The 21,182-nt window shown below is 35.3% G+C and overlaps 4 protein-coding genes across 11 annotated transcripts in view; 2 read left to right on the forward strand and 2 right to left on the reverse strand.

The window, feature by feature from the left end:
* The window catches only part of LOC109537501, a 9,122-nt gene extending 7,079 nt beyond the window's left edge, over positions 1–2,043 (forward strand). The window contains exons 8-11 of one of the 3 annotated variants that reach the window (XR_007281048.1): positions 324–389; positions 493–577; positions 1,198–1,574; positions 1,632–1,858. Coding sequence is in view for 2 of the 3 variants with exons in the window: in XM_048664543.1 (XP_048520500.1) it covers positions 324–389; positions 493–577; positions 1,198–1,292; positions 1,632–1,702 (317 nt within the window). In the remaining variant the exon portion in view is untranslated. Of the gene's footprint in view, positions 1–323; positions 390–492; positions 578–1,197; positions 1,575–1,631 lie in introns of all 3 variants that reach the window. The other 2 variants (XM_048664543.1, XM_048664545.1) reach the window with 2 other exon arrangements.
* A 231-nt stretch (positions 2,044–2,274) lies between these two features.
* LOC109537499 (cubilin) lies at positions 2,275–7,778 on the reverse strand. 2 transcript variants are annotated; one of them, XM_019904272.2, is made up of 10 exons: positions 7,037–7,775; positions 5,051–5,546; positions 4,529–4,996; positions 3,811–3,950; positions 3,487–3,758; positions 3,271–3,379; positions 2,976–3,080; positions 2,818–2,919; positions 2,596–2,712; positions 2,275–2,542 (listed from the first exon to the last, which is right to left on the reverse strand). In XM_019904272.2, exons 1-10 carry the CDS (start codon positions 7,497–7,499, stop codon positions 2,454–2,456), a joined length of 2,361 nt encoding a protein of 786 aa, XP_019759831.2. In that variant the 5' UTR covers positions 7,500–7,775; the 3' UTR covers positions 2,275–2,453. The 2 variants fall into 2 exon arrangements, with proteins under 2 accessions (XP_019759831.2, XP_048520499.1); XM_048664542.1 differs by lacking the exons at positions 2,275–2,542; positions 2,596–2,712 and having other exon boundaries at positions 2,831–2,919; positions 3,210–3,379; positions 7,037–7,778.
* A 191-nt stretch (positions 7,779–7,969) lies between these two features.
* LOC109537474 lies at positions 7,970–14,815 on the reverse strand. Of its 2 annotated transcripts, none has more exons than XM_019904236.2 (6): positions 14,736–14,815; positions 14,319–14,567; positions 8,931–9,081; positions 8,670–8,810; positions 8,289–8,537; positions 7,970–8,227 (listed from the first exon to the last, which is right to left on the reverse strand). In XM_019904236.2, the coding sequence occupies exons 2-6, from the start codon at positions 14,441–14,443 to the stop codon at positions 8,111–8,113; spliced, it is 783 nt and encodes a 260-aa protein (XP_019759795.2). In that variant the 5' UTR covers positions 14,444–14,567; positions 14,736–14,815; the 3' UTR covers positions 7,970–8,110. The 2 variants fall into 2 exon arrangements, with proteins under 2 accessions (XP_019759795.2, XP_019759796.2); XM_019904237.2 differs by lacking the exon at positions 14,736–14,815 and adding an exon at positions 9,273–9,382 and having other exon boundaries at positions 14,319–14,404.
* On the forward strand, positions 14,738–20,831 carry LOC109537471 (cytochrome P450 6k1). 4 transcript variants are annotated; one of them, XM_019904227.2, is made up of 5 exons: positions 14,738–14,844; positions 18,705–19,581; positions 19,636–19,851; positions 20,267–20,518; positions 20,571–20,831. In XM_019904227.2, the coding sequence occupies exons 2-5, from the start codon at positions 18,711–18,713 to the stop codon at positions 20,732–20,734; spliced, it is 1,503 nt and encodes a 500-aa protein (XP_019759786.2). In that variant the 5' UTR covers positions 14,738–14,844; positions 18,705–18,710; the 3' UTR covers positions 20,735–20,831. The 4 variants fall into 4 exon arrangements, with proteins under 4 accessions (XP_019759786.2, XP_019759790.2, XP_019759787.2 ...); XM_019904231.2 differs by having other exon boundaries at positions 14,760–14,840; XM_019904228.2 differs by lacking the exon at positions 14,738–14,844 and adding an exon at positions 15,033–15,131.
* Positions 20,832–21,182: the final 351 nt, after the last annotated feature.

Genomic DNA, 21,182 nt, shown 5'->3' on the forward strand with positions numbered 1-21,182 from the left:
TTGCATATTGGGGAGTTTCTAAGTTTGAACCCATCCATTGCTTGGAAAAAATAAGCATGTGAAATCTTGATTTTTGACCGAAAATTTCCTATAAGGTTTCAGATCCAAAAGTTTCAAATTCCACATCAATTTCATCTCAAGGAAGCCAGAAAAACTTTTTTGGAGTGTTTTTAACGGTTTTTAAGGCGCTTGAAACTTATAGCTAACAAGAACAAATCCCAAAAGACGCAATTCATAAGCGGAAAAAATGTTATTATTTGTACAAATTTCAAAATATACAAAAACACGATTTATATTTTACATCCGATATTTTTTTATTACAGAACCTGAAGTTTCACAGGCTATTCTTCTTCAGAACAGCGTCAAACTAGTTGAAACGATGGCTTCCGGTAAGTGCATTAGCTCAAGAAAAATCACTAGGCAAAATATTTATATTCAATTTAATTTTTAAATTAAAAAAATCTTCTGACTTACTTAAGTGATTTATTACAGATTTGCTGGCCCCCATTTTGCTGATGATTATTCTGTTTGCTCTTAACGGCATTGTCATCTTCTACATACATAAAGCTAGAAAGAAGTAAGTGTTTGATCAGTGATCTGAGCGAATTTTGTTGAAATTAACTGCTTTGCTTGCTTTCCAATTGTGTCTGATTTATTAGTGAACATACTTGATTTCTTTCGGTTGTTCGACGTAATTTTAACTTGAACAGAGTGTTTCCAAATGCAATGCAAATATTTTTAAATCGGGTTTTGAAAGAAGAAATAATCGTCATTAAAATTTTGTAGGATGTGAATTTCGTTGTTCGTTGCCGAACATTACACGTATTGCAAAATTTTATAAATATCTTAATAACTATTTTTTGTCGCTTCGTTCTGCTTTTTTCTTTTTTCTTGCTTTTTTTGAATCACACTTTGCTACTTCCCATTCCTAATGCGTGAACTATTCAACAGCCACAGTTAGATAAAATTTGAGAAGGAACAGTCAAAGAAGATGAGGTAAATGTATCAATAAACATGAATTAATTATATTATTATCCACTAGGTTTTGTTAGGATTGAGAAGCGAATTTTGTCTATTGTTACTAGCTAGTATTAAACTAATAATTGCATAATGATTAATAGCAAAATGTGCAAATATCGGTCAAGTTTCGGGCTGCTGAATTATTCTCAAACTTTAAAATGCTTTTTATTTTTTCAGTGATTTTAGGCGACGAGGGTCTTCAAATTTCGATATCCCGTCGCAAAGACGTCTTTATTACGGTTCCATTGGAAACGATACTAGTTCTTTGAGAGGTGCTATATAAATAAATAGAAAATAATGGACTGCTTCGCATTTTTGCAAAAAAATCATTCCAAACAATCAAGCTCAAATGAATACCTAACAGGTTCCGGATTATGTTTTCTTGAAATTACTGTAATCAGGCTTTCCTAAATCATTTTTGCAAAACTTCCAGGCAGTAAGTAACATCTCTCATACTAACTGGCCCGCATTTTCCATTATCATGCTTAGAAACTTCAATTTCCACGTGCATGATAGCGAATAATTTGCCCATTGTGAATGAAAAATGAAAACATGTAACACAAGAATAATAAAAATATTAAATTTCTTATTAAATTTTGTTTTATTTCTAGGCAAACAGTTGAAGTCGTCGATGAAGAACTGGGCACTTTCACTCAAACTAAGCAATGAGAGGCTGCCTTAATGTTATAACTTCAGTAATATTTTATAAATGTATATTGAATGTTAAGGCTAATTAACAAGTTTTTTAACTACACTTGCATTGACTAAGCCCTGGCAGTAGTCAAAGTAAGGTATCCGTTGAGCTTCAAACATATATGTAATATATTTTTTCTAAGTAGGTGCCTACATTTTTAAAATAAAATTTTTTACTTGAAAGTGTGGATCAGCCACTTGTGTGATTGCAGCTTTTGAAAGTTTTAAATTCACATTTTCACTTTAGGTAGGTAATTAAGTAGAATGTTCTTGGGAGGTATTTCAACATTTTGTCATTTATTCTAAAAATATATAATGGTAAGTGTTGCAGCAAGGCGTTTTGGATTTTTATAATTTTCCTTATCCCAAATGCTCTCAACCATGCCATAATTAATACAATTTTTCAAATATTTACCACACAAATGCCATCAAAAAGCTGTTTATTCAATTTCATCTTTATACTCGAAATCATTTGATAACCGGAAGCGTATTATAAAGTAGGTATCGAAGTAATAAAGATAGCGCGGGGTTAACTATGGATAACGAATTAAAAATAACACGTTTATCGTCGATTATATGAATTTATTTACATTATATTCTTTTATATTTATTTACATACACTGTGAGTCAGAAAAGGTTGCTGTAAGGCTGGTTTCTGGTGTTTCGTGTGCGGCCTAAACCACCAACGGGCACCAATAAATCCTCACTCACCTCCTCAATTTAATCCAATAGTTGCATAACTAACACTCAATTTCTTTGTAGTTAATTTTCTCAGGATTTTTGTTGCTTAGCAGTATCTTGGTCCCTGATGGAGCGCTGCTTTGCTCATCTATAAATTACGTAATTTTACCTGCACTTTTTTGATTTGGCAAAAAATAGTACTTAGAATGATAGCTGAAGAATAATTGCAATCGGTCGCATTGTACTGTTTGGTGAGAACCTCGCAGATTTTGAGCGGAAGTTGCCTTAAAGGAACCGAACCAATTAAGGCGCATACGTCTAAAATATCAAAAATTATTCCTTAGTAACAAGAAAAATTAAATTGTTCTTGATCTTGATGATGATAATCGGAAAAAATGATAAATGCATTTTTTTGTTTTCTACCTGGATATGCATTATCGGTGCTCTTTGCAGCTGAACTACTGGTAGCTGTTAACAGTTCTGGTCGTTTTGTTGATATTAATCTTACAGGATCTGGTGTATTATCTAAACAACAAAATTATCCAAAAAAATAGGATTCCAAGTTAATCCCTTTTTCCTACCGCATTCAATTTGCTCTCCATGTACTTCAAATTGATTCTGAGGTTTATAGTAATTCTCGTGTTGCCCGTAAACTATCGTTATTCCTTCCAGTATATCCATTGTGACTGCAAAAAATATGAAGAAAATTCATACAGATTCTTGTGTTATTCCATGTTAGTTAGCAGAAAAAGGGGGTTAAAATCTTAAATAAATATCTTGTGAAAATGCGCCCAAAATTTATCCCAAAAACATACCTTGTTTTACTGAAAAAGTGTTTAATTCTGCCTATTATATTGCGATTATTTACGCGGTTACCTGCTTGTCCAAATCTTTGCCCACAAAACTCTCTTCCATTAACTGTGAAAGTGCCAGTAGTGCAAGGCCAATCAAATATTTGAAAATCCAGTTGTATTTTGCACGCATTCTGCAAAAAATAGTTAACTTTTTCTTTTAAATCATTTAAAACCGATAAAACTTGTTTTTATTTTTCTGGCCATTTTTTTGACCAGAAAGTTTTATTATACTTATTACCTCCGAATATTTTGTTACATCATAACTACACAAATTCACTTCCATTTCATTCCTTATAACGAAATACTTTTCTGAAATGACTTTTTCGCACTTAGCAGGATCCTCGTTGGCTTTGCGGGGATCAGGGTTGCACTTGGGTGGCAAAACTGAGTTTCCCTCAAAGTTTTCACATTGAACTTGCTGATAGAATGCGGTGAATCCTCGGCGGCAATTATTGGAGTCCGAGACAAAGTTTAAGTCTTGATACTGTTTTGAGTTTGTAGCGATTCTTACTAAAAGCGGCATCATTTTCAACGTATGGCTGACTTTTAGGTGGAAACTTACCTTGTTTCTTATTTAGGTATTGGCCACAGTAACGGTATTCGTTTATCTTTAAATAGTCCTTGAAGCATTCATAACTGCTTTCAACATCGAAGTCTTTGAAGAAAACTTGGACGGAGCAAAATCCAGGTAGCATCCTTAGTCTATTAAGAAAATTTCCCTTTTTGTCATACACATTAAATAGTTCCTGTGAACTGTTTCAGATCAATGAAAATATGACCGAAAACATAAAAATGAATGAATGAATGATAACTTTGGCTAAAAATGAGTTTTAGTCAGCCAAAAGTTTATAAAAGAAGAAAAAATGTTACAGAGTTTTTCAATGTTGAAATTGTTGGATTTGCCACAACATTCGGTCCTAGAATTCTTTATTTAAAATCGCAAAATATTGATCTACCATTTTCTACTTGCAAATGTGCGACTTCAATGAAACCGGTGAGATTTTTGGAATTTTACACCGTCGTGAAAAAAATGTTCTTCATAAAGAATCATCTTCAGAGGTGGTTTACTCGGCACAGCAACCGCCTCTGAAGATGCAGCAAGAAGTAATTTTCCATTTCCAAACATTTGGCTACCCAACCTGAATATTCAAGGGAGAATGATCTACTCATGAACGTTTTAATGAGCAAAAACTTTCAGACAATTTCAAGTAACTTCCATGCTTTTACCCAAAAAACTCCTTCTTCGGCTTCTTTGACTAACACCTGAAAAATGCATATACCTGTAGCAGAAATTTCCATTTTTCGGATATGCTGCAGGATATCCTGGCGAAGTAATGCTTCCAGTTAAAGAGCTCAACACCAAGCATTTATGGCTATCAATCTGATCATTAGTGGTTTGTTGCCCGGATTGGCACATTTGCGCCAACCGTGCCAACTGAAGTGCTGCCAGCTGGTTGTAGTTCCAGCTAAGACATTGTTGGTAACTGTCCGAGTTCGTCAGAACCCGAGTAACTTCAGCCAAATCTACCGACTCAGTTTCCTCCCTTTCCTGACTGCTTTTGGTCCATGTGGTGTCTTCATCGTCTGCAGGTCCGAAGAAGTAGAAGTGCTTGGCGACGCTGCCTGCCTGCCTATCAATTTTATTGCCTGCGGCCGGCAGGTAGTAACTTCTCTGCTTCAATAGAGGCAGTTGGTAGATGTTGCTGTTCTGAGGCCAACTCACTCTGTTCGCTTGCTCTTCGTAGAACCTTGAAGAACATATTGAGAGCAAAAGAAACCAATAACAGACGAATGCTAATTACGTGAACTTCTCGCTCTCGTTGGGCTGTGAGCTCTTCTGGCACTCATCCTGAATCACCTCGAGAACAAATCCCGATTTATCCCGACTACTGAATCCTCCAGTGTGAAACTTGATGAGTTTACTCTCCAAGCCTCCAAAGCTTGTGGTGAGTTGAGCAGGCGAATTGCAGCCGCATAGGAACTTTCCATCAATTTCCAAATGCCCATATGGGCAGGAGTTATGTCCAGGTGGGCCCAACGCGAAAAATTGCACGTTTATCCTCAGCCGACAAACGGAAGAACTGGACTTTCTGATGATATACTCGCAAGTCTTCGGGGTGTTAATGGAGTATGGGAAATTGGGGCTGACCAAGAGGAACGTTCTCGAGGAGAAAATGTTGTTGAGGCAACAGGGCTTTGAAAGTGGTGGCAAATATGTTGGTTTGGGTTTAATAGGGGTTTGGTTGCTGGTCCATTCGAACTGGACTGGTTGGGTTGTATCGTCCAGTTTACTTCCAACTGCAAAAGATGTTAACACCATAAGAACTCAGTGTTAATATATTAGATATTCAGCGATTGTGCTGATGGTTTAAGGATGTGCAAGGCAAGGGCAAGTTGAAAGATGTTTACACGCATTTGTAGTTGAGTTATCAATTTAAATTAAATTTCGTAGTGGTTCAATAAGAGAAAAAAATTCTTAAAATCCCTCGTTTTGAGCAAATTTGTTCTCCAGGATCTTGTACTTAATTGCGAGCCAATTTTCAAGCTGTGATGCCTGGAATGTCTCTTTTTTTACCATAAAGTCTTGGAGCCTTTAAAGCTTGCAGCTAAAAGTTGGTCCAAATTCTAAATTGTAAAGACTATTGAAGATATTTTTTAGAAACGATGAACTTATGAGTTTTTCGGGAATTGAGACTGTTGTTGAAAAAAAACTCGGTTGTCTGCAAATTGCAAAAGAACTTGCGGGTGTGTACGAAATGGTAAAGAAGACTTTCTGCAATTGTTGAAATACTCAAATTTCAGCTCGAAAATTATGCACTCATTCATAGTAAGTAATTTTACTTTTATTTAGCAAATTACGGAGAAACGCCTTTACTTTTTGTCGGTAAACGACGTTGATATGACGAATTACAGAAAAGCTAAATTTTTCATCTTCTAGCTACTGCACCGCAAAAAGTTCGTGAAAATAAATATGATTTGGCCATTGAAAATTTATCACCCTGTATGATTCATGATCCTGACGATGTAAATCCTTTAGCGTAACTTATATTTTCACTTTGAGATTAATATCTCAAAAACTGCAACAAAGAGTTTAAAAAGTCGTGAAATTTAAACACTCTCGTTCCTCTCTACAAACTCTTTTTTTCAAATAAAGCTGAATGTTAAAATTTCTGGTTTTTTCCTTGGTAACTTTTGGCACTTTTAAGGTATTTAGCTCAAACTTGAAACAAAATCACAATATAAAGCGAATTTATTTTTTTCTTTAGAAAATTTTTGTATTTATGCGCTTCTTGCGACTTGGATCGTTATTGAAGAAAAGTACGCGTTTTTATAATAAATAAAGCTACGGAAGTAAAAGGTGTAAATAATGTAATCAAGTAAACTCTACAAAAATAGCGGACATTTTAAAGACAAATATCTAAAAGTTCCGAAATTTCAAACAGTTCAAACTGGGAAGCAAATACTGTGCCAGCTTATGCTTACATGCATTTTTAGTAGAAAAATAAGCTGAAACTTAACCGCTTTTGTTTGTACAAGATTTTTAAAAACACCCAGTGTTAAATAGGATTTTCTGCCGAAACTAAAGTCAATTTTGTAGAATTTTATGTAAAGAAAGCTAATAATTCGACAGAATTTTATTATCTTTACAATCCCCTATTCCCTTCCTGTTCCGCAAAAAAACATTCTGCGGTTTTTGAACACATAAAAATAATGAATATGGCAAAGAAAATGCAAGAAAATCATCTTCGATAAATTGCTCATACAAAAGAACACCCTTCAATACGCACCTGTTTCACTTGAATCATGGTCCTGCTGACACTCGCGTCGACTAACTAACAGTCGAAAGCCTCTTTTTCCTGTTTCCGGCTCATCATCAGCTACAAACTTGAGCTTCAAATCTCCATTTTCACTGTGGTAAACTTTCGATCCATTTCTGCTTCCACAAATTGCATCCTGGCTTCCAATTTCCAGCCTATCTTTCACGCAACCGATGGAAACTGTTAAGTCAAAGTCCAGAAACTGGATGTTGAACTGAGCGGGGCAGTTGCGCCCTTTTAACAAGTAGAAACACTCTTTTCCTGCTGGATAAGGTTGAGGAAAATTGTCGCTGAAAATCAGGAATTTTTCATCCGAAAACACATGGCCGCAGTGGCTGTCCTCCAATTCTTTACTTGCTAGCGATTCCGCTTTCACATTGTTTTTGATGAGGATTGTTGAATAAAACACCAGAAAGCAGGGGAAGAACTTCATATTTCACACACACACAGACCAACAATACTGAATTTTCGCTGATTAAGTGACCGTTGAGATCTAACAAAGCTTCGGCAAATATTCACATCCTGAGGAAGCTAATATTTGATCTTGGGTTGGGATGCAACACCTTGTAGAAGTAAAGACCGTGACCACGGGCGTTACATCTAAATGATGATGAATTGTTTGACCGGCACTGAAAATTCGTTTGTTTGAGACTGATTCTTTGGGCAAATAATTTAAATAAATGTTTCGGTGGAAACAAAGACAAGGCAAGGCGTCACGTAGCAAATTACCTGCATTGTGTAATAGAGATCATTGAATGTTATGTTCCTTTGTCCGTGCCGCGTTTCTCCATTAACGAATAAATTGTTCAAAAGTTGTATGAATGATGCCCTTTAACGTGGACTAATGTGCAATCCCCAGATATTAATCTGGGGATTTTAAATTGAAAAAATAACATTTTCTGCTTAAGTGTAGATTAGAAAAACATTTAATCAAGTTCAACATACAAGATGGTAGATTTAGGTGGCTAAATATCGTCTGCATCTTCGCTCACTTTTAGTAGAAAAAAGCATACAACTGATTCCTTGAGTGCTTCTGGAGTTCTTCTAAGTAGCACTCACCAGAGTATCAGATATATTATCTTCTGGAACTCTACTAGAATCATCTATGGTCTTCAATACGCCGATGATATCATCCGCTAGAGCATACATTTCTTCTACAGTCTGAAATAGCCGAAAATGTTGATGATGGAAATCCGAAGAACACCAAACCATCCACTTTTACCTCACAAGCCATCAATCGCTTCACCAAGGAACTTTCGTATTTAATGTTATCGTACTGTTCGCTGCCCATTAAGTAGCCATTTTCGATGTCTTCGTCTTGAGATGCGCCCAAATGAAGCTCAACAGGGTGGCACAATTTCTCGCCCTGCTGCCTGAAAACGTGTCCAGATTCAATGGAAAGTCCGGATGGGGGATCTGGAGTGTCGTCCCAGTAGAGGTAAGTCGGAATTTTCACTCTGTAGATTTTGATCTGAAACAAAGCGCGTTGGAAGGTACGTTGGGAAGAGAGTGAAGAACTTCTATGTTGTTTCCTCATGGTTGCATTTGGTGCTATTAATTCGAGTACAGTTAAGACATGGAGGACTTAGTTGCGTTCACTTACCTTTGCTCTTCTTTCCGCAATTTTTTGATTGCAGTAGTTCTCAATAAGCATAATGGGATGTTGCGCCATTTCAGGTGGTGCTTGATCCAATGGAATTTTGCCTGCCAGAACCAGATTTTTCACTCTTTCCATCTCTTCTTCCTATGTAAGATTTGTTATACATTTCAAAGAAATCGCCGTTTATTTATCGCGTGTTTTAACAACATCAACTGGCGTTGATCAGGAACTCCAAAATCTTGGTTTAATGCAGGTTTTACTTACTTGTCGCACTTTGATTCTTTTCTGCATTTGTTCTTCATAATCTTCAAGAATCCGCTCCTGCAACTTTTGCATATAATTCCTGTCTGTGAGACTGACATAGTTGATTCCCATCAGCTTTTCGATTCTGGTTCGCACTTGTGGAATGTTGAAACTGAAACGAAATTACTGCAAAAATCAAGCTAAGGGAAACTTCCAAAAACTAAGCTCAGATAAAACCAATGAAATTGTAACATTTTGCCCTAAATTTGTATAAAATTGTGAAAACACAAAAGCGCTAAACTGAAGAACAGACAAGAAAATTTAAATGCTAATTTTTCAGGAATAAAGCACTTGCACACTTACAAAACTGGTAACAAATCAGCACTAAAAATGAGCATCCAAACAGTAACTTTGCCTTGCGATTTGCTTTCGTGACTCTCGAATTATGTTGGCAAACGCGCCTACTATAAGGGCTGAAATGACAAAATAACACACCGTTTACGGAAATCATTCAAGAAACCCCCAGGCTTTGTGCGAAAAAGCTCGCTTACAGTGTCGCAGAAAAAAAAATTATATAAGTTTTATATAAATTCTAATACGTTTTAAAATGTTATTGGCAGCACAATTGTATAATTGTTTTTACCTCAGTTTGACATGTTTAATATTGGAATATATTTTAAAAATTAAAAACTACAAATTTTTCAATAAAAATCCCTAGTGCTTGTATGTTTTTATGTTATTTGGACGAGTTTCTAATTTGCCTTACAATATTATGAAACCATAAACATCTTTATTTGTTCAAAAATTCAGAAAAGCTGCTCTTGTTTCTTTTCCAGCTATAAGCTAATTTTTTAAACAAATAGATCCTTAAAAGTGCAGGGCAGGAAGACACTCTTGCTTTTTTCAAAAGAAATAGAGATTATTATTCATTACTACGACATCCTTAGAGGATTTACCTGTTTCCACTCAAACTATACAAATTTTACAAAATTCAACCAATAATTTTTCAAACCATTGCCACCTTGATGGTTGCCTTCACTGATCTCTTTGCTCCCATCTCCAAATTGTTGCTATGCAAATAAAAAACTCATTTTCATAATTGCTAATTGTTCATGAAACGAGGCCTCAGATGGAAATCCCCAAATTCTCGGTACATTAATTACATATTTGGTCTTCAATCATCAACTTTTTGCCCAGTCATTGCCTCAGCCTGAAGCTTGGCTTGATGGCTGGAATGATGATAGTTTTTTGATCGATGCCCTTTTTGTTATATTCATAAATTTGATAAGGGAGCCGAGGCGAAGTCGCGGAAGGCACGAAGAGTTACAGTCACTTTGTTGGCGCTCCGATTTAAATTCAGGCCACTTTACAGGCTTAATCCAGTGTCGCCCAATTTAGTGAAGGCATTTTATGCGATTTTGTCACATAATATGGCCATAAAAATGCAAATTTGTGCAGACGGCCGTGAAGGTTTTTCAACCCTTAAAATAACGATCGCAAGTGATGGCAGAAAAAAACAAACAACGGAACTTATCCAAGTAAACTTGGATTTGACATATTTTCAAGTTCACTCATCTCAGTTAGGATTAGGCTCACACCAAGGCCTATTAACTACTGCTTATTTTGAAGTCGTTAATTCGAGTAATTTGGAAGTTATCATTTTTTCTATGGCTCAAGTGCAAGTTAGGACTGAATTCTTGAAAATCAGGCGCCAGCTTAAGGCTTTTGGAAAAATGGCTCAATCCTCCGAGTCTAATGAAATATTCTCCGGTTTTAGCTCAACCCTGTCTGTTATCTATGGTTAAATTTCAAGTTTCTAGTTCCGCTATTTTGGAAGATATAAGTTTTTCTTCAGTTCAAGTGCAACTTCGATTGCGGATTCTTGAAAATCAAGGGCCAGGTTAAGATTTTCTGAAAAATCGCCCAATACTACGATTCTAATAAAATATCCTCCGGTTATAGCTCAATCCTGTCTGTTATCTATGGCCAAATTTCAAGTTTCTAGTTTAGCTATTTTGGAAGAAATAAACTTTTTTTAGTTCCAGTGCAATTTGCTCGGATTATTGAAATTCATGCCCAACTTTACGAATTTTTTAAAAATCGCCCAATACTCCGATTCCAATAAAATAGTCCGGGTTATTAGCCCAAACCTTTCTATTAAATCTGGCCAAACTTCAAGTCGTTACTTCAATTAATTCGGAAGTTATTATTTTTCCTACAGCGCAAGCTCAAGTTATGCGGATTCTTCAAATTCAAACGCAAGTTTAAAACATTATGCACAATCAGCCAATATTTCTATTCCAATGAAATTTTCTCAGTTTTCAGCTTAAACCTTTCGATTGACCACTTTCACATTCCAAGTCGCTACTTTCATTAATATGGAAGTTATAATTTTTTCGTCAACTGAAGTGCAAGTTAAGGGTATTCTCAAAATTCAGGCACCAGTTTAAAAATTTCTGGAAAATCAGCCAATTATCCGTTTCTAAAATAATTTTCTCAGTTTTCAGCTCAAACCTTTCTATTGACTTCGGCCAAATTTCAAGTTGCTGCTTCTGCTAAATTGGAAGTTATCATTTTTTCTTTAGATCACGTTCAAGTTAGGCCCATTCTTAGAATTCAGGACGACAAAAAAGCTGGCGTCATGATTTGGTGGATTTTGCAAAAAAAACGCGCAAAATTTAAGTTTTTCTTGAAATTTCAACTTATTTGGAAAAACTGCCAACAATTCTCCAACAAAAGTGCTACTTAGTGCTGTAATCAGTTGGTAAGGAATGAGCACAAAATTAGCGAAAAACCCCGAAATTTTGACCTACTCTTACACCTAAAGGTGTACTATTCAAATTGCACCTTTGAGACCAAAACACTAAACTATTCTTTCTCCTAATGCTTACAACATTTTGAACTGTTTCCATTTTCGACATGAAACAATTTTTTAAATTTTAAAATAATTTTTGTTTTTCCAGTTTTTTGTTGATGGTGTTTTTTAGATAAAAAATTAGAGAAGAATCACATGAGAAGGAAAAAAGTGCTTTATAAAGTTAATCAATTTAGTGATTTATGTGAGAAAGAACAGCAACCAAGAGTACCTAGATATGATTGAAAAATTTACGTTTGCTTAATGTGCCCACAAAACATCGCATTTTTCAAATTTCTTTACGTCCACTTTCTTTCACCATTTTTAAGTTAATTAAACAAATTTTGTTGAGACAGAAAATCGTACTTGAAGTATGATCACACACATTGATTCTTAATAAGCCCTAATCTTTCGTCTCTTCGTTTGAATCACATACTACCAACATGGAAATATTATTCCTTTGAGTCCTTTTGCAAAAACAGTCAGACTTTCATCACCAACCACCATCACTTTAATTTATCTACCTGCATGATGATTGAGGAAAATCCACCGTCCGAAGAAAGTTTAAAACCTGAGCCAAATTGTCGACTTTCAAAAAATCGTCTTCAACGCACACATCCAAACATTGATCGCCGGATTTCAGAAATATCAGGCTCGAATGTCTTTGGAACTTGATTACTTTGTTCACCCATTGATCAACATCTTCCTTGAATTCCGGACGCTGTGCGGTTTGCGTTTGATCGGTTAGAGTTACTAAGAGAGTGGAGATTGGTAATTTGCCTTTGAGTGGCATGGCGCAAATGAGGCAATTCATATTTGAGGAGAAACTCGTTAACATTTCAAATTTGTTGACGTGCATGCAAGATTTAAATTGAGGAGCAATTAGAAAGCTTCAGGGATTGTTAAAGAGCAATTAGAAACTCAAGCTCCTCAAACAGGAAATGATTCGGAAATCTGCCAAATACTATAAAGGACTAATCATTAATTAGTGCCCTCTTTTGATACGACTCTCGCTACCCGTTGAAGAAAGCTTGCGGTTTCCAACTTCATTTTGCCTGATTATCTTCAAGCTTATATCCACACAAAACATGAAAATTTTATCCAAAAACTATGTACCTCTTCCAACAAAACTCACTAACAAACAACCTAGTTTAACTGTGATTGTGAGCGTTAAAATTCGAACTTACTCGCATGGAAACCTTGGTACTTGAACCGTGTCTAAAAACGCGATTACTTCTTCGACATTATCGTTAAAGTCGTCTTCGGAAGTCTCAGAGAGCTGCCGTTTGGGACACTCTGAAGGCGGTTCATCTTCCTTAACCGACTTGCGGAAACCTTTGAAAACTGTGTTGGCCCAATCTTCGATTCCCTCCTTGGTTAGAGCTTCAGACTGAGGCCGATTGCGTCGATCCAATAGGGCGTTTAGAACCGTTAAAATACTCAGCTTGCTCATGATTATTCAGCGACTAACTAACTAGCACCTCTTGATGTTTGACTAATAGAGTCTATTTATCGTCTGAAGTATCAAATTTCTAACTTTTGCCTTGCTAAACAACCTAAAGGCACTGGCAATACATTGAACTCTTCGGCTGAAAGGTGCTGGCACGAAAATTGCATGAAACTTTTATAACGCTGAAACTTTCCAAGATCATTTATTTTCCGTTGTTTTGCTTGCAGCTTTTTCGTATGAATATTCGCAAAGCGTTGAGTGGCTTTCATATGGTTCCTATTGTAAACCTACCAGCCCATCAATTTCGTATTAAAATCCGACACAATAGAACGCTCTATTACTTATTTCTAATAATGGTTATGCATCAGGTTTTTTCGAGCAAATATTAATGGTTTGGCCAAATAGATTGAGGATTTAGTAAGCAAACTTTAATTATGCATGAACGGGTTTAAATAAGAGCAAGAAAACATTGCGTTGGCTTATGAAGATGTAGACAGAAATGGTATTATATGGCACTGCTCTTCTTAAGATGAGGTGAAGCACAAAACAGTTCAGGGGTGGTGAAAATTGAATTTATTCTTGCCCTGTTTGCCAGGTCAATGAATTCGCTTCTTCCCTGGATCTTAATAGCATACAATGGGATTCTTTTGAGTCGTACCTACACAATTCTTATTCACTTAAAACTTCGTGCTGCAATTCTTTGTTGAAGCCACGTTTGTTTTTTCACACGTTCTTCAATCAGGGCTTTATTTGAGAAGAAGGTTCTTCTTCGACCTTTGCGTAAGTTCAAATCTAGCGTTCATTTTGCGATAATCCTTTCTTATGTGGTTGAAACTTTAACCGGCTTTTCTTCAGCTAAAACGTCTGCTTCCTCTATTTGACCACCAAAACAGTGGGACGATCATGAATGACGAGATGAACGAATTTAACATACTGAAGACACAATGAAGGATTTTCAAGGCTCGGGAAGTCAGTTAAAAAACGACTGTGATTGAAACTTGAAACGATTCAAAAACTTATGACCTACTTTGTGTTTTAATAGGTTTTACCTATTAAAGTTTAATAAGAAGTGGAGGAAATTGTTTGATAACAATTTTCTACTTACGCATATTGGATGCTTTCCTTTTCCCACCATCGGACGATTCTTTTCCCCAGCTGATCCAAACCCTGTTGGCGAGCCTTGGGCCTTTCCGAAGGCTTTGGAGGTTCCGGCTCTGCAAATTGCACCATTTTTTTGTGTTTATGCACACAATTAATTTGAAAAAAACTGGAAAATTAGCTCATTTCCCCAAATGCTCCTCACTGACAAAAAGTTGACATTGTCTACAGTTTCCCTGCTAGGTTTGTACAGGAACTAAAAAAAATAAATTCTGAACCCTAGTGAAATAATACATAATACATATATAGGCCAGGCCTATCAAATGATAAATATTTATAAGCGCGATTTGATTTTCAATCCCAGCTTATTTATGATACAATTTCCGAAGAACAAAAACCTGGTACACATCTCGAGTTTAGTTACCGATCAATTCAGCTGGTCATCAGGTTTTTGACTCCATCTGCAAAAGGTGCTACCTCTCATTTTATTAAAGTCTGGCTGGCCACTGTTCTAGTGAATTTATCCGCCGTACGTAAGTAGTTGCATTTATTAAAAAATTTTGTAATTTAGTTAATTTCGTCGCACTTTCAAAATTCGAGCAAACCCAAAATGGGCCTATCGGTTGAACTTTCTATTACTTAATCAGTTTAATACTTATTATTACGAACAGAAATTAGGGAATTGCTTGGTGATGTGCATGATAAATGAAACTGAGCATTATGAATTGAAAATGCTGAATGCGGCAAAAAAGCACTGTAAAAGCACTGTGTAGGAATATTTTCCGGTTTGACCATACAAATGGATTTAAAGTAACGTGGGGTAAGTGTGGAACTTTTTGTTAACGCAAATTTGTCAGTTTTATAAGCAATTTTATCTTGTACATGCGGAAGCACTTGCTACTCGCATTTTCCGGTACATCAATTTTAAGACTCTTCTCAGAAATTTTGGCGATTTATTTCAAATCCCATTCGCTGTCTAGACATTCATTTAGGGGACTTCTAGGTAGCTTTGCGACTTTTGTTTATCGGCGACTTGGTCAGGGTCAGCCGTCGAATGAGATTTTATTTAACTTTTTTTTTCAAGGTTCACAAAAGTTTTTCACGATAAATTTCTCGTCTGATTTAATTGTATGGATTTATTTGATCGGAGATCGATGCCAAAGCCACTTAATCTATGTATGGAAGTGTTGGCCAGACGAGAACATTGATTTATGAATTAATTTCCCTCAACTTGGCATCGAATTTGCATTATATAATCTGCTGATGAGACTGAATATTGTCGACACGTTTTCCGGCTTGTTCACATGTCTGACGATGAAAGGTCAATAATAATCAATTAAAACTTTATCTTGAGAAATGGTAATATTGATAAATATGTGGGAAAATTGAAATTTTTGAGAACTGCAGAGTGGAAGAAGTGACGTACCTATCCTATTATGTACAGGGCGGCCTAATTTTAATCTATCTTCTATTCTAAATTTAATTTAATCTATTATTATTTTAATTTGGAAGCAATATTTTGCAATTTGTTAAGCATGAGAAGTAAGAAGATAACACTCAGCATACATATTAAGTTTCACAAACTTCTCAGGGAACTTTGAAGGATCTTTAGGAACGTTTTCTGAAAACAGATAGTCTTTTAAAATATTGTCTTGTTTAAAAGTCTATAGTTTTCGAGTTATTTAAAATTTTGAATTTACGTGCAACATTCAGTCAACTGATTTTTTTAATGAGACTTCTTTTTCAATCAGAATTTAGTGTTAAAGTAGGACATTTTCGATTTGTATTAGAATGTGGACCATTTTCTCAAAATTTCACAAAGTAAGATAATCAAGCTCAATAAAAAGTGGGTCGATTTGGTCAGGGTAGTGTAAATTCGACATCACTCGAAAACTATTGACTTTTTCGCAAAGTCCCAAAATGCACTTTTTGACGTCAAAACCATGTAGTTTAAGGAAAAGTTTTCGATAATGCCCCAAAGTTTACTCAGAAAAAGCTACAACCTACCAAAATTTTTGAACGTCCCCTGTATCTCATATCCCTTCGTTTTTAGGTTTATTACCCCTTCGAGACTTAACATCTTTAGCAAGTTTCATACTGCTATCTGTTCATGTTTAGAAATTAAATAATAATAAACCGCTACCGTCGCTAGTTGTGACTTTTGGACCACAGTGTATATACCTATTGTAAATTTATCTATTTAAGTAAACACCATTAAAATCCATAAATCGACACAAAAATTAGGATTTTTATTGACTTATTGAACTAATAGTTATTCAGATAAGATAAATTATTTCATAATTGTATGCTAATGCTTCACTCCGCTTATGCTCGTATCTGTTGCTTTAAATTAATTAATTAAGGCGTTATTTTCTGTTTGATCATTTTTTAAAACTTTACCTTTATTTCGATGTTGATCTACACTGTTATTGTATTTTATTGCTTTAGTTCATTGCGTTAATTGTTGCGTGTTTGACAAATATAGTCAACGACTTCCGTCTTCAGTCGACCTAAATTGGAAATCTTGAGCGTGTAAAAGCGATGTTCCCAAATGGATCAACTTTTAACACTTTTTTCCATCTTCAGTTTCTAAGTTTGGGTTTATTGTGTTTTAGTTTTAATGTCACTGTTAATGGTGATTTTTCACTGTTGTTTCATATGGTGTTACTTCATTGGTTTGCATTCTTCCTTGCCTTCTTTGTTATAGACTTCTAATGTATTCTTTAGATTTTTCTCATTCCTAACATTGTTTTTCCTTGGTGTTTTTATATCCGGAAAATCCTGTGCTCTCTGCATATCCAACGTGCATTATTGATGTGCAAGATATGTAATCTCATTCAAAATTTTCGAACAAAATGAAAAAATTGGTAAATTGCAAACTTTGATTTATTAGAGCATTGTGTTATCAATAGTTTAAAAATCAGTCAATACTCGCAGAACCGATTGGTTGATATGAATATTGCGTGATCATTATAGCAGAAGATAAGTATACTTTGGAACATTTTTATACTCCAGAACATTTTTTTTAAATTTCATTAGCGTAGCGTTTTTCCTATTTGTTCTAATAGTTTTAGTTATTTCCGTAAGTAGTTATTATATTAGTTGTGACATGATTACATATATTTTTTCTTTCGATTCTTCGATTATTTAGTTTAATTCAGTTTTCATATGTGAATTTATTCTGCATCTTCGACTTCAATTTCTTTAACTTTGACAAATCTAAAATGTTTACATATATTTTCGTAGTCAGTTCTTTGATTCTCCGTTTACTTTCATACCTACATTTCTTCTGCATTTTCAACTTTTTACACTACTCTGCTAAATTTCTATTTTCGTCTGCAGCTCAAAAAGTTCTTAATTTAGCTGCATTCTCAACTTTACTGAATTTTACATTTGTTTTCCTTCTGCAGTTCAACAAGTTTCTATTGTTTTGTAGTTTTAAACGCGTTCAATATAAGCTGCGCTTTCAACTAGACTTTCATATGTTTATTTCATCTGAAGCTCAAAAAGCGTTTAATTTAAGTTGCATTTTCAACTAGACTTTGATATTTGTATTTCTTCTGCAGCTCAAAAACCGTTTAATTTAAGCTGTATTTGTCATTTTTTCTGATGGTCAAAAAGCATTTTAGCTGTATGTGTTTTTCAGGTTGACTAATAATTTCGTATTTCTTCTGCATCCCAAGAGACGGCCAAATTAGCCACCACCACTTTTGCGATTCATATTTTTTCTACAGCACAAAAAACTATTTTTATATTTGTTAAAACRRAAAAACGCGGTTAATTTTAGGTATATTTTTAACTAGACTTTTATTTTACAACATTTTCTGCAGCCCAAATGACGCTCAATTTAAGCTGTAGTTTTRCAGCACTTTTATATTGATAWTTRTTCTGCAGCTCACGAACCATTCATTTTAGCAACATTTCCAATTGGAATTATTATCTATTTTTTACTAAATTTTGAAATTTCTATTGGTTTGTAGTTTAGAAAGCAGTTAATTTAAGCGGAATTTCAACTAGGTTTTCATATTTGCATGTTTTCTGCCGCAAAAACGCTTAATTTTGCCTGCATTTTCAACAACCAGAATTTCATTTTGAATTTCTTCTGCAGCTCAAAAAGTATTTAAAGTATTTTGTAGCCGTATTTTGAGTGACTAAGCTGTACTTTCATTTTCACTTTTGCATTAATATTTCTTAACCAGACTTTTTAGTATTTCTTCTGCTGCCCAATAACGCACAACAAAAACTGTATTGTCATCTTCCGTTTTATATTAATATTTTTTGCAGTTCACAAACCACTTAACTTGGGCAGCATTTTCATTGAGAAGTTTATATGTGTTTCTTGTGCAGCTCAAAAAGCGAATAGTTTTAGCCGCAGTTTCAAGAACATTTTTAGTTTCAGATGTATTTGAACAGCCTGGTCCCAAACGGGACCACTCTAGTCATTCTATCCCTTCTGATCCTGCTATGTTACATCTATATCAATATTATCCACTCCTACTGGAAACGTCGTGGAATACCATATGAGAAACCCTACCTGCTAACGGGCAGCTTATGGAACGTATTCAGTGGAAAAAGACAAATAGGAAAACATTTCGGAGATTTATACAGAAAGTTCGATGGTCCCTACTTTGGAATCTATATTTGCGGCAAACCGTATCTGGTGATTCGTAGTCCGGATATCGTCAAAGACATTACGGTTCGAGATTTCAGCAACTTTGAGGATCGGACGTTTGCTTGCGACAAAAATGCTGACGATATGACCGGAAATAGTCTCTTCATCCTTCGAAATCCCGAATGGAGAAACGTGAGAATGAAACTGACCAATATTTTCACTTCCGGAAAAATTAAGCAGATGTTTCCCTTGATGCTACAGACGGCAGATGATTTGCAACACTATGTAGAAAAACATGATAATGAAATCGTTGATGTCAAAGACCTAGCAGGGAAATACATGACTGATTTAGTCGCAAAATGCTTTTTTGGGATCGACAGTTGTTCGTTTGTGGAAAAACCAGTGACGCACTTCAGGAAAGTCTGTATTGATATACTGGATGTAAATATCTTCCGGTCGTTTTGCATGTTTTGCTACTTGTTCTTGCCCAAGCTCGTTTCACTCCTAAAACTCAAATTGCTTGATACACATTACCTGAGAAAAGTATTCATGGAAACGCTATTGTTCAGAGAGAAAACTGGATTTCACCGCAACGACTTTGTGGATCTTCTCATCAATATTCGGAACACTTTTGCAAACACTGAAGAATCAACCTTTGGTAAGAGGGTACATATTTAAAAAAATCGAAAAGCAAATTTGTTTAAACTTTCAGATACAACCTCCATGGTCTCACAAGCGATCACATTTTTTATTGCCGGATTCGAAACGACCAGCAATCTGGTTGGATTTACGCTCTACGAACTAAGCATGCATCCAGAGTGTCAGGACATGTTAAGAAGGGAGATTTTCGAAGTATTTCCCGATGAAACCACCCCTTTGACTTTTGATAACGTTCATCAACTGAAGTATTTGAACATGGTTATTGCAGGTAAAATCTAAAGATAAAAATGTGTGCTTAACTTTAGAAATGCTGGGGAATCGGTAGAACTGGTTGAAATAAAATTTCTTTCCTAATTCACTTTACTTTGCTGATAGAACGGTTTAAGCAGAGACTTCCCTCGTAATTTCCTTTTAATTCGTGAATTTTGCCACTTTTGCTCAAAAGATTTAGAACAAGTTTTCTAGATTTTTTCAGATTTGAACAGCCAATACTTTTTCTGCCTGCCTTAGATACTCGATCTTGCTCACAGACGGATTTAAACTTTCATAAAATGTTCACTAAGAACTAAGTTTCCATAAAAAAATATTCAAATCGCATTACCGATTGAGAAAATATTCACAGTGAAAAGTTAGAAAATATTGAACTTGATGAACTGATAGTTAAGAAATCCTTATTTTTTTAGAGACACTGAGGCGGTACCCATTTGGTCCCTTCTTAAACCGAAACTGCAAAAAAGACTATGTGATCTCGCAAACCGGGTTCAAAATCGAAAAAGGAACCCCAGTCTTAGTGTCGCTGGATGGGATCCATTACGATCCCACTTACTACAAAAATCCAGAGAAATTTGATCCCGAACGGTTTCGGGCTGGTTACAAGCACTTGTTGAGTGCGTGCACGTATTTGCCATTTGGCATGGGGCCTAGATCTTGCATAGGTAAGAAATCGGATGTAAAAATGTGAACTTTAACAATCAAAATCATTTTTAGGAGATCGATTTGCCCAAGTATGCGCAAGAGTTGGTATTATTTGTATTCTAAAAAGATTCACAGTGGAAAAATGCCACCTCACACCAGATCCGCTGGTGTTGAATCCGAGATCGCCTTTCATGCAACCGGTGAACGGATTGCAACTTAAAATACGAAAATTGTGATACTAACGAAATTGTTCAATACACAAATTATAGCAGTATTTATATTATAAGATAGTAGCTTTGAACCCTTCAATATATTTGATTTTCTTGCTCCAAATCGTTTTATCAGAAATTCCAAAACCTCTAAATAGACCGAAGCAAAGGATTAAAATGTAATCTTTTAAAAGAAAATTTTTCAAACTTGAAAAATCTGCGAACGAAACTTTTCGACTATGAAGTGTAACACTGTTTCAAAAAAATTGTGATTCAAAACAGAACGCACAACGCTTTCTTCTATTTTTGCGGCTATTTAAAACATTTTTTACTTTTTCCTGGAATGTTTGGCAATTTTTTTAACGCGCGAGTCTGCGGCGTTAATTAACAGTCGCGGGTTTTCCAAAAATTCGCCATAGAAAATAGTACACAGATAGAGACTCGATATTAACGGCACGTAATAGAGAAACTACTC

Source organism: Dendroctonus ponderosae, unplaced genomic scaffold, assembly GCF_020466585.1.
Source record: "Dendroctonus ponderosae isolate FM_Combo_2020 unplaced genomic scaffold, Dpon_F_20191213v2 Dpon_F_20191213_3, whole genome shotgun sequence".
In the NCBI taxonomy this organism is placed as follows: domain Eukaryota; kingdom Metazoa; phylum Arthropoda; class Insecta; order Coleoptera; family Curculionidae; genus Dendroctonus; species Dendroctonus ponderosae.

Coding starts and splice junctions, on each gene's coding strand:
- LOC109537499 (XM_019904272.2), bottom strand. CDS start 7,499: ATGAAGTTCTTCCCCTGCTTTCTGGTGTTTTATTCAACAATCCTCATC. Junction 3,951..4,528: donor AATGGAAATTTCTGCTACAG/GTATATGCATTT, acceptor TTTTCTTAATAG/ACTAAGGATGCTACCTGGAT. Junction 2,713..2,817: donor CACCGATAATGCATATCCAG/GTAGAAAACAAA, acceptor TTGATATTTTAG/ACGTATGCGCCTTAATTGGT.
- LOC109537474 (XM_019904236.2), bottom strand. CDS start 14,443: ATGGTGCAATTTGCAGAGCCGGAACCTCCAAAGCCTTCGGAAAGGCCC. Junction 9,082..14,318: donor AAGGAAAGCATCCAATATGC/GTAAGTAGAAAA, acceptor ATTTCGTTTCAG/TTTCAACATTCCACAAGTGC. Junction 8,538..8,669: donor TTGCGGAAAGAAGAGCAAAG/GTAAGTGAACGC, acceptor GCTTTGTTTCAG/ATCAAAATCTACAGAGTGAA.
- LOC109537471 (XM_019904227.2), top strand. CDS start 18,711: ATGTATTTGAACAGCCTGGTCCCAAACGGGACCACTCTAGTCATTCTA. Junction 19,582..19,635: donor CACTGAAGAATCAACCTTTG/GTAAGAGGGTAC, acceptor TTAAACTTTCAG/ATACAACCTCCATGGTCTCA. Junction 19,852..20,266: donor TTTGAACATGGTTATTGCAG/GTAAAATCTAAA, acceptor TTATTTTTTTAG/AGACACTGAGGCGGTACCCA.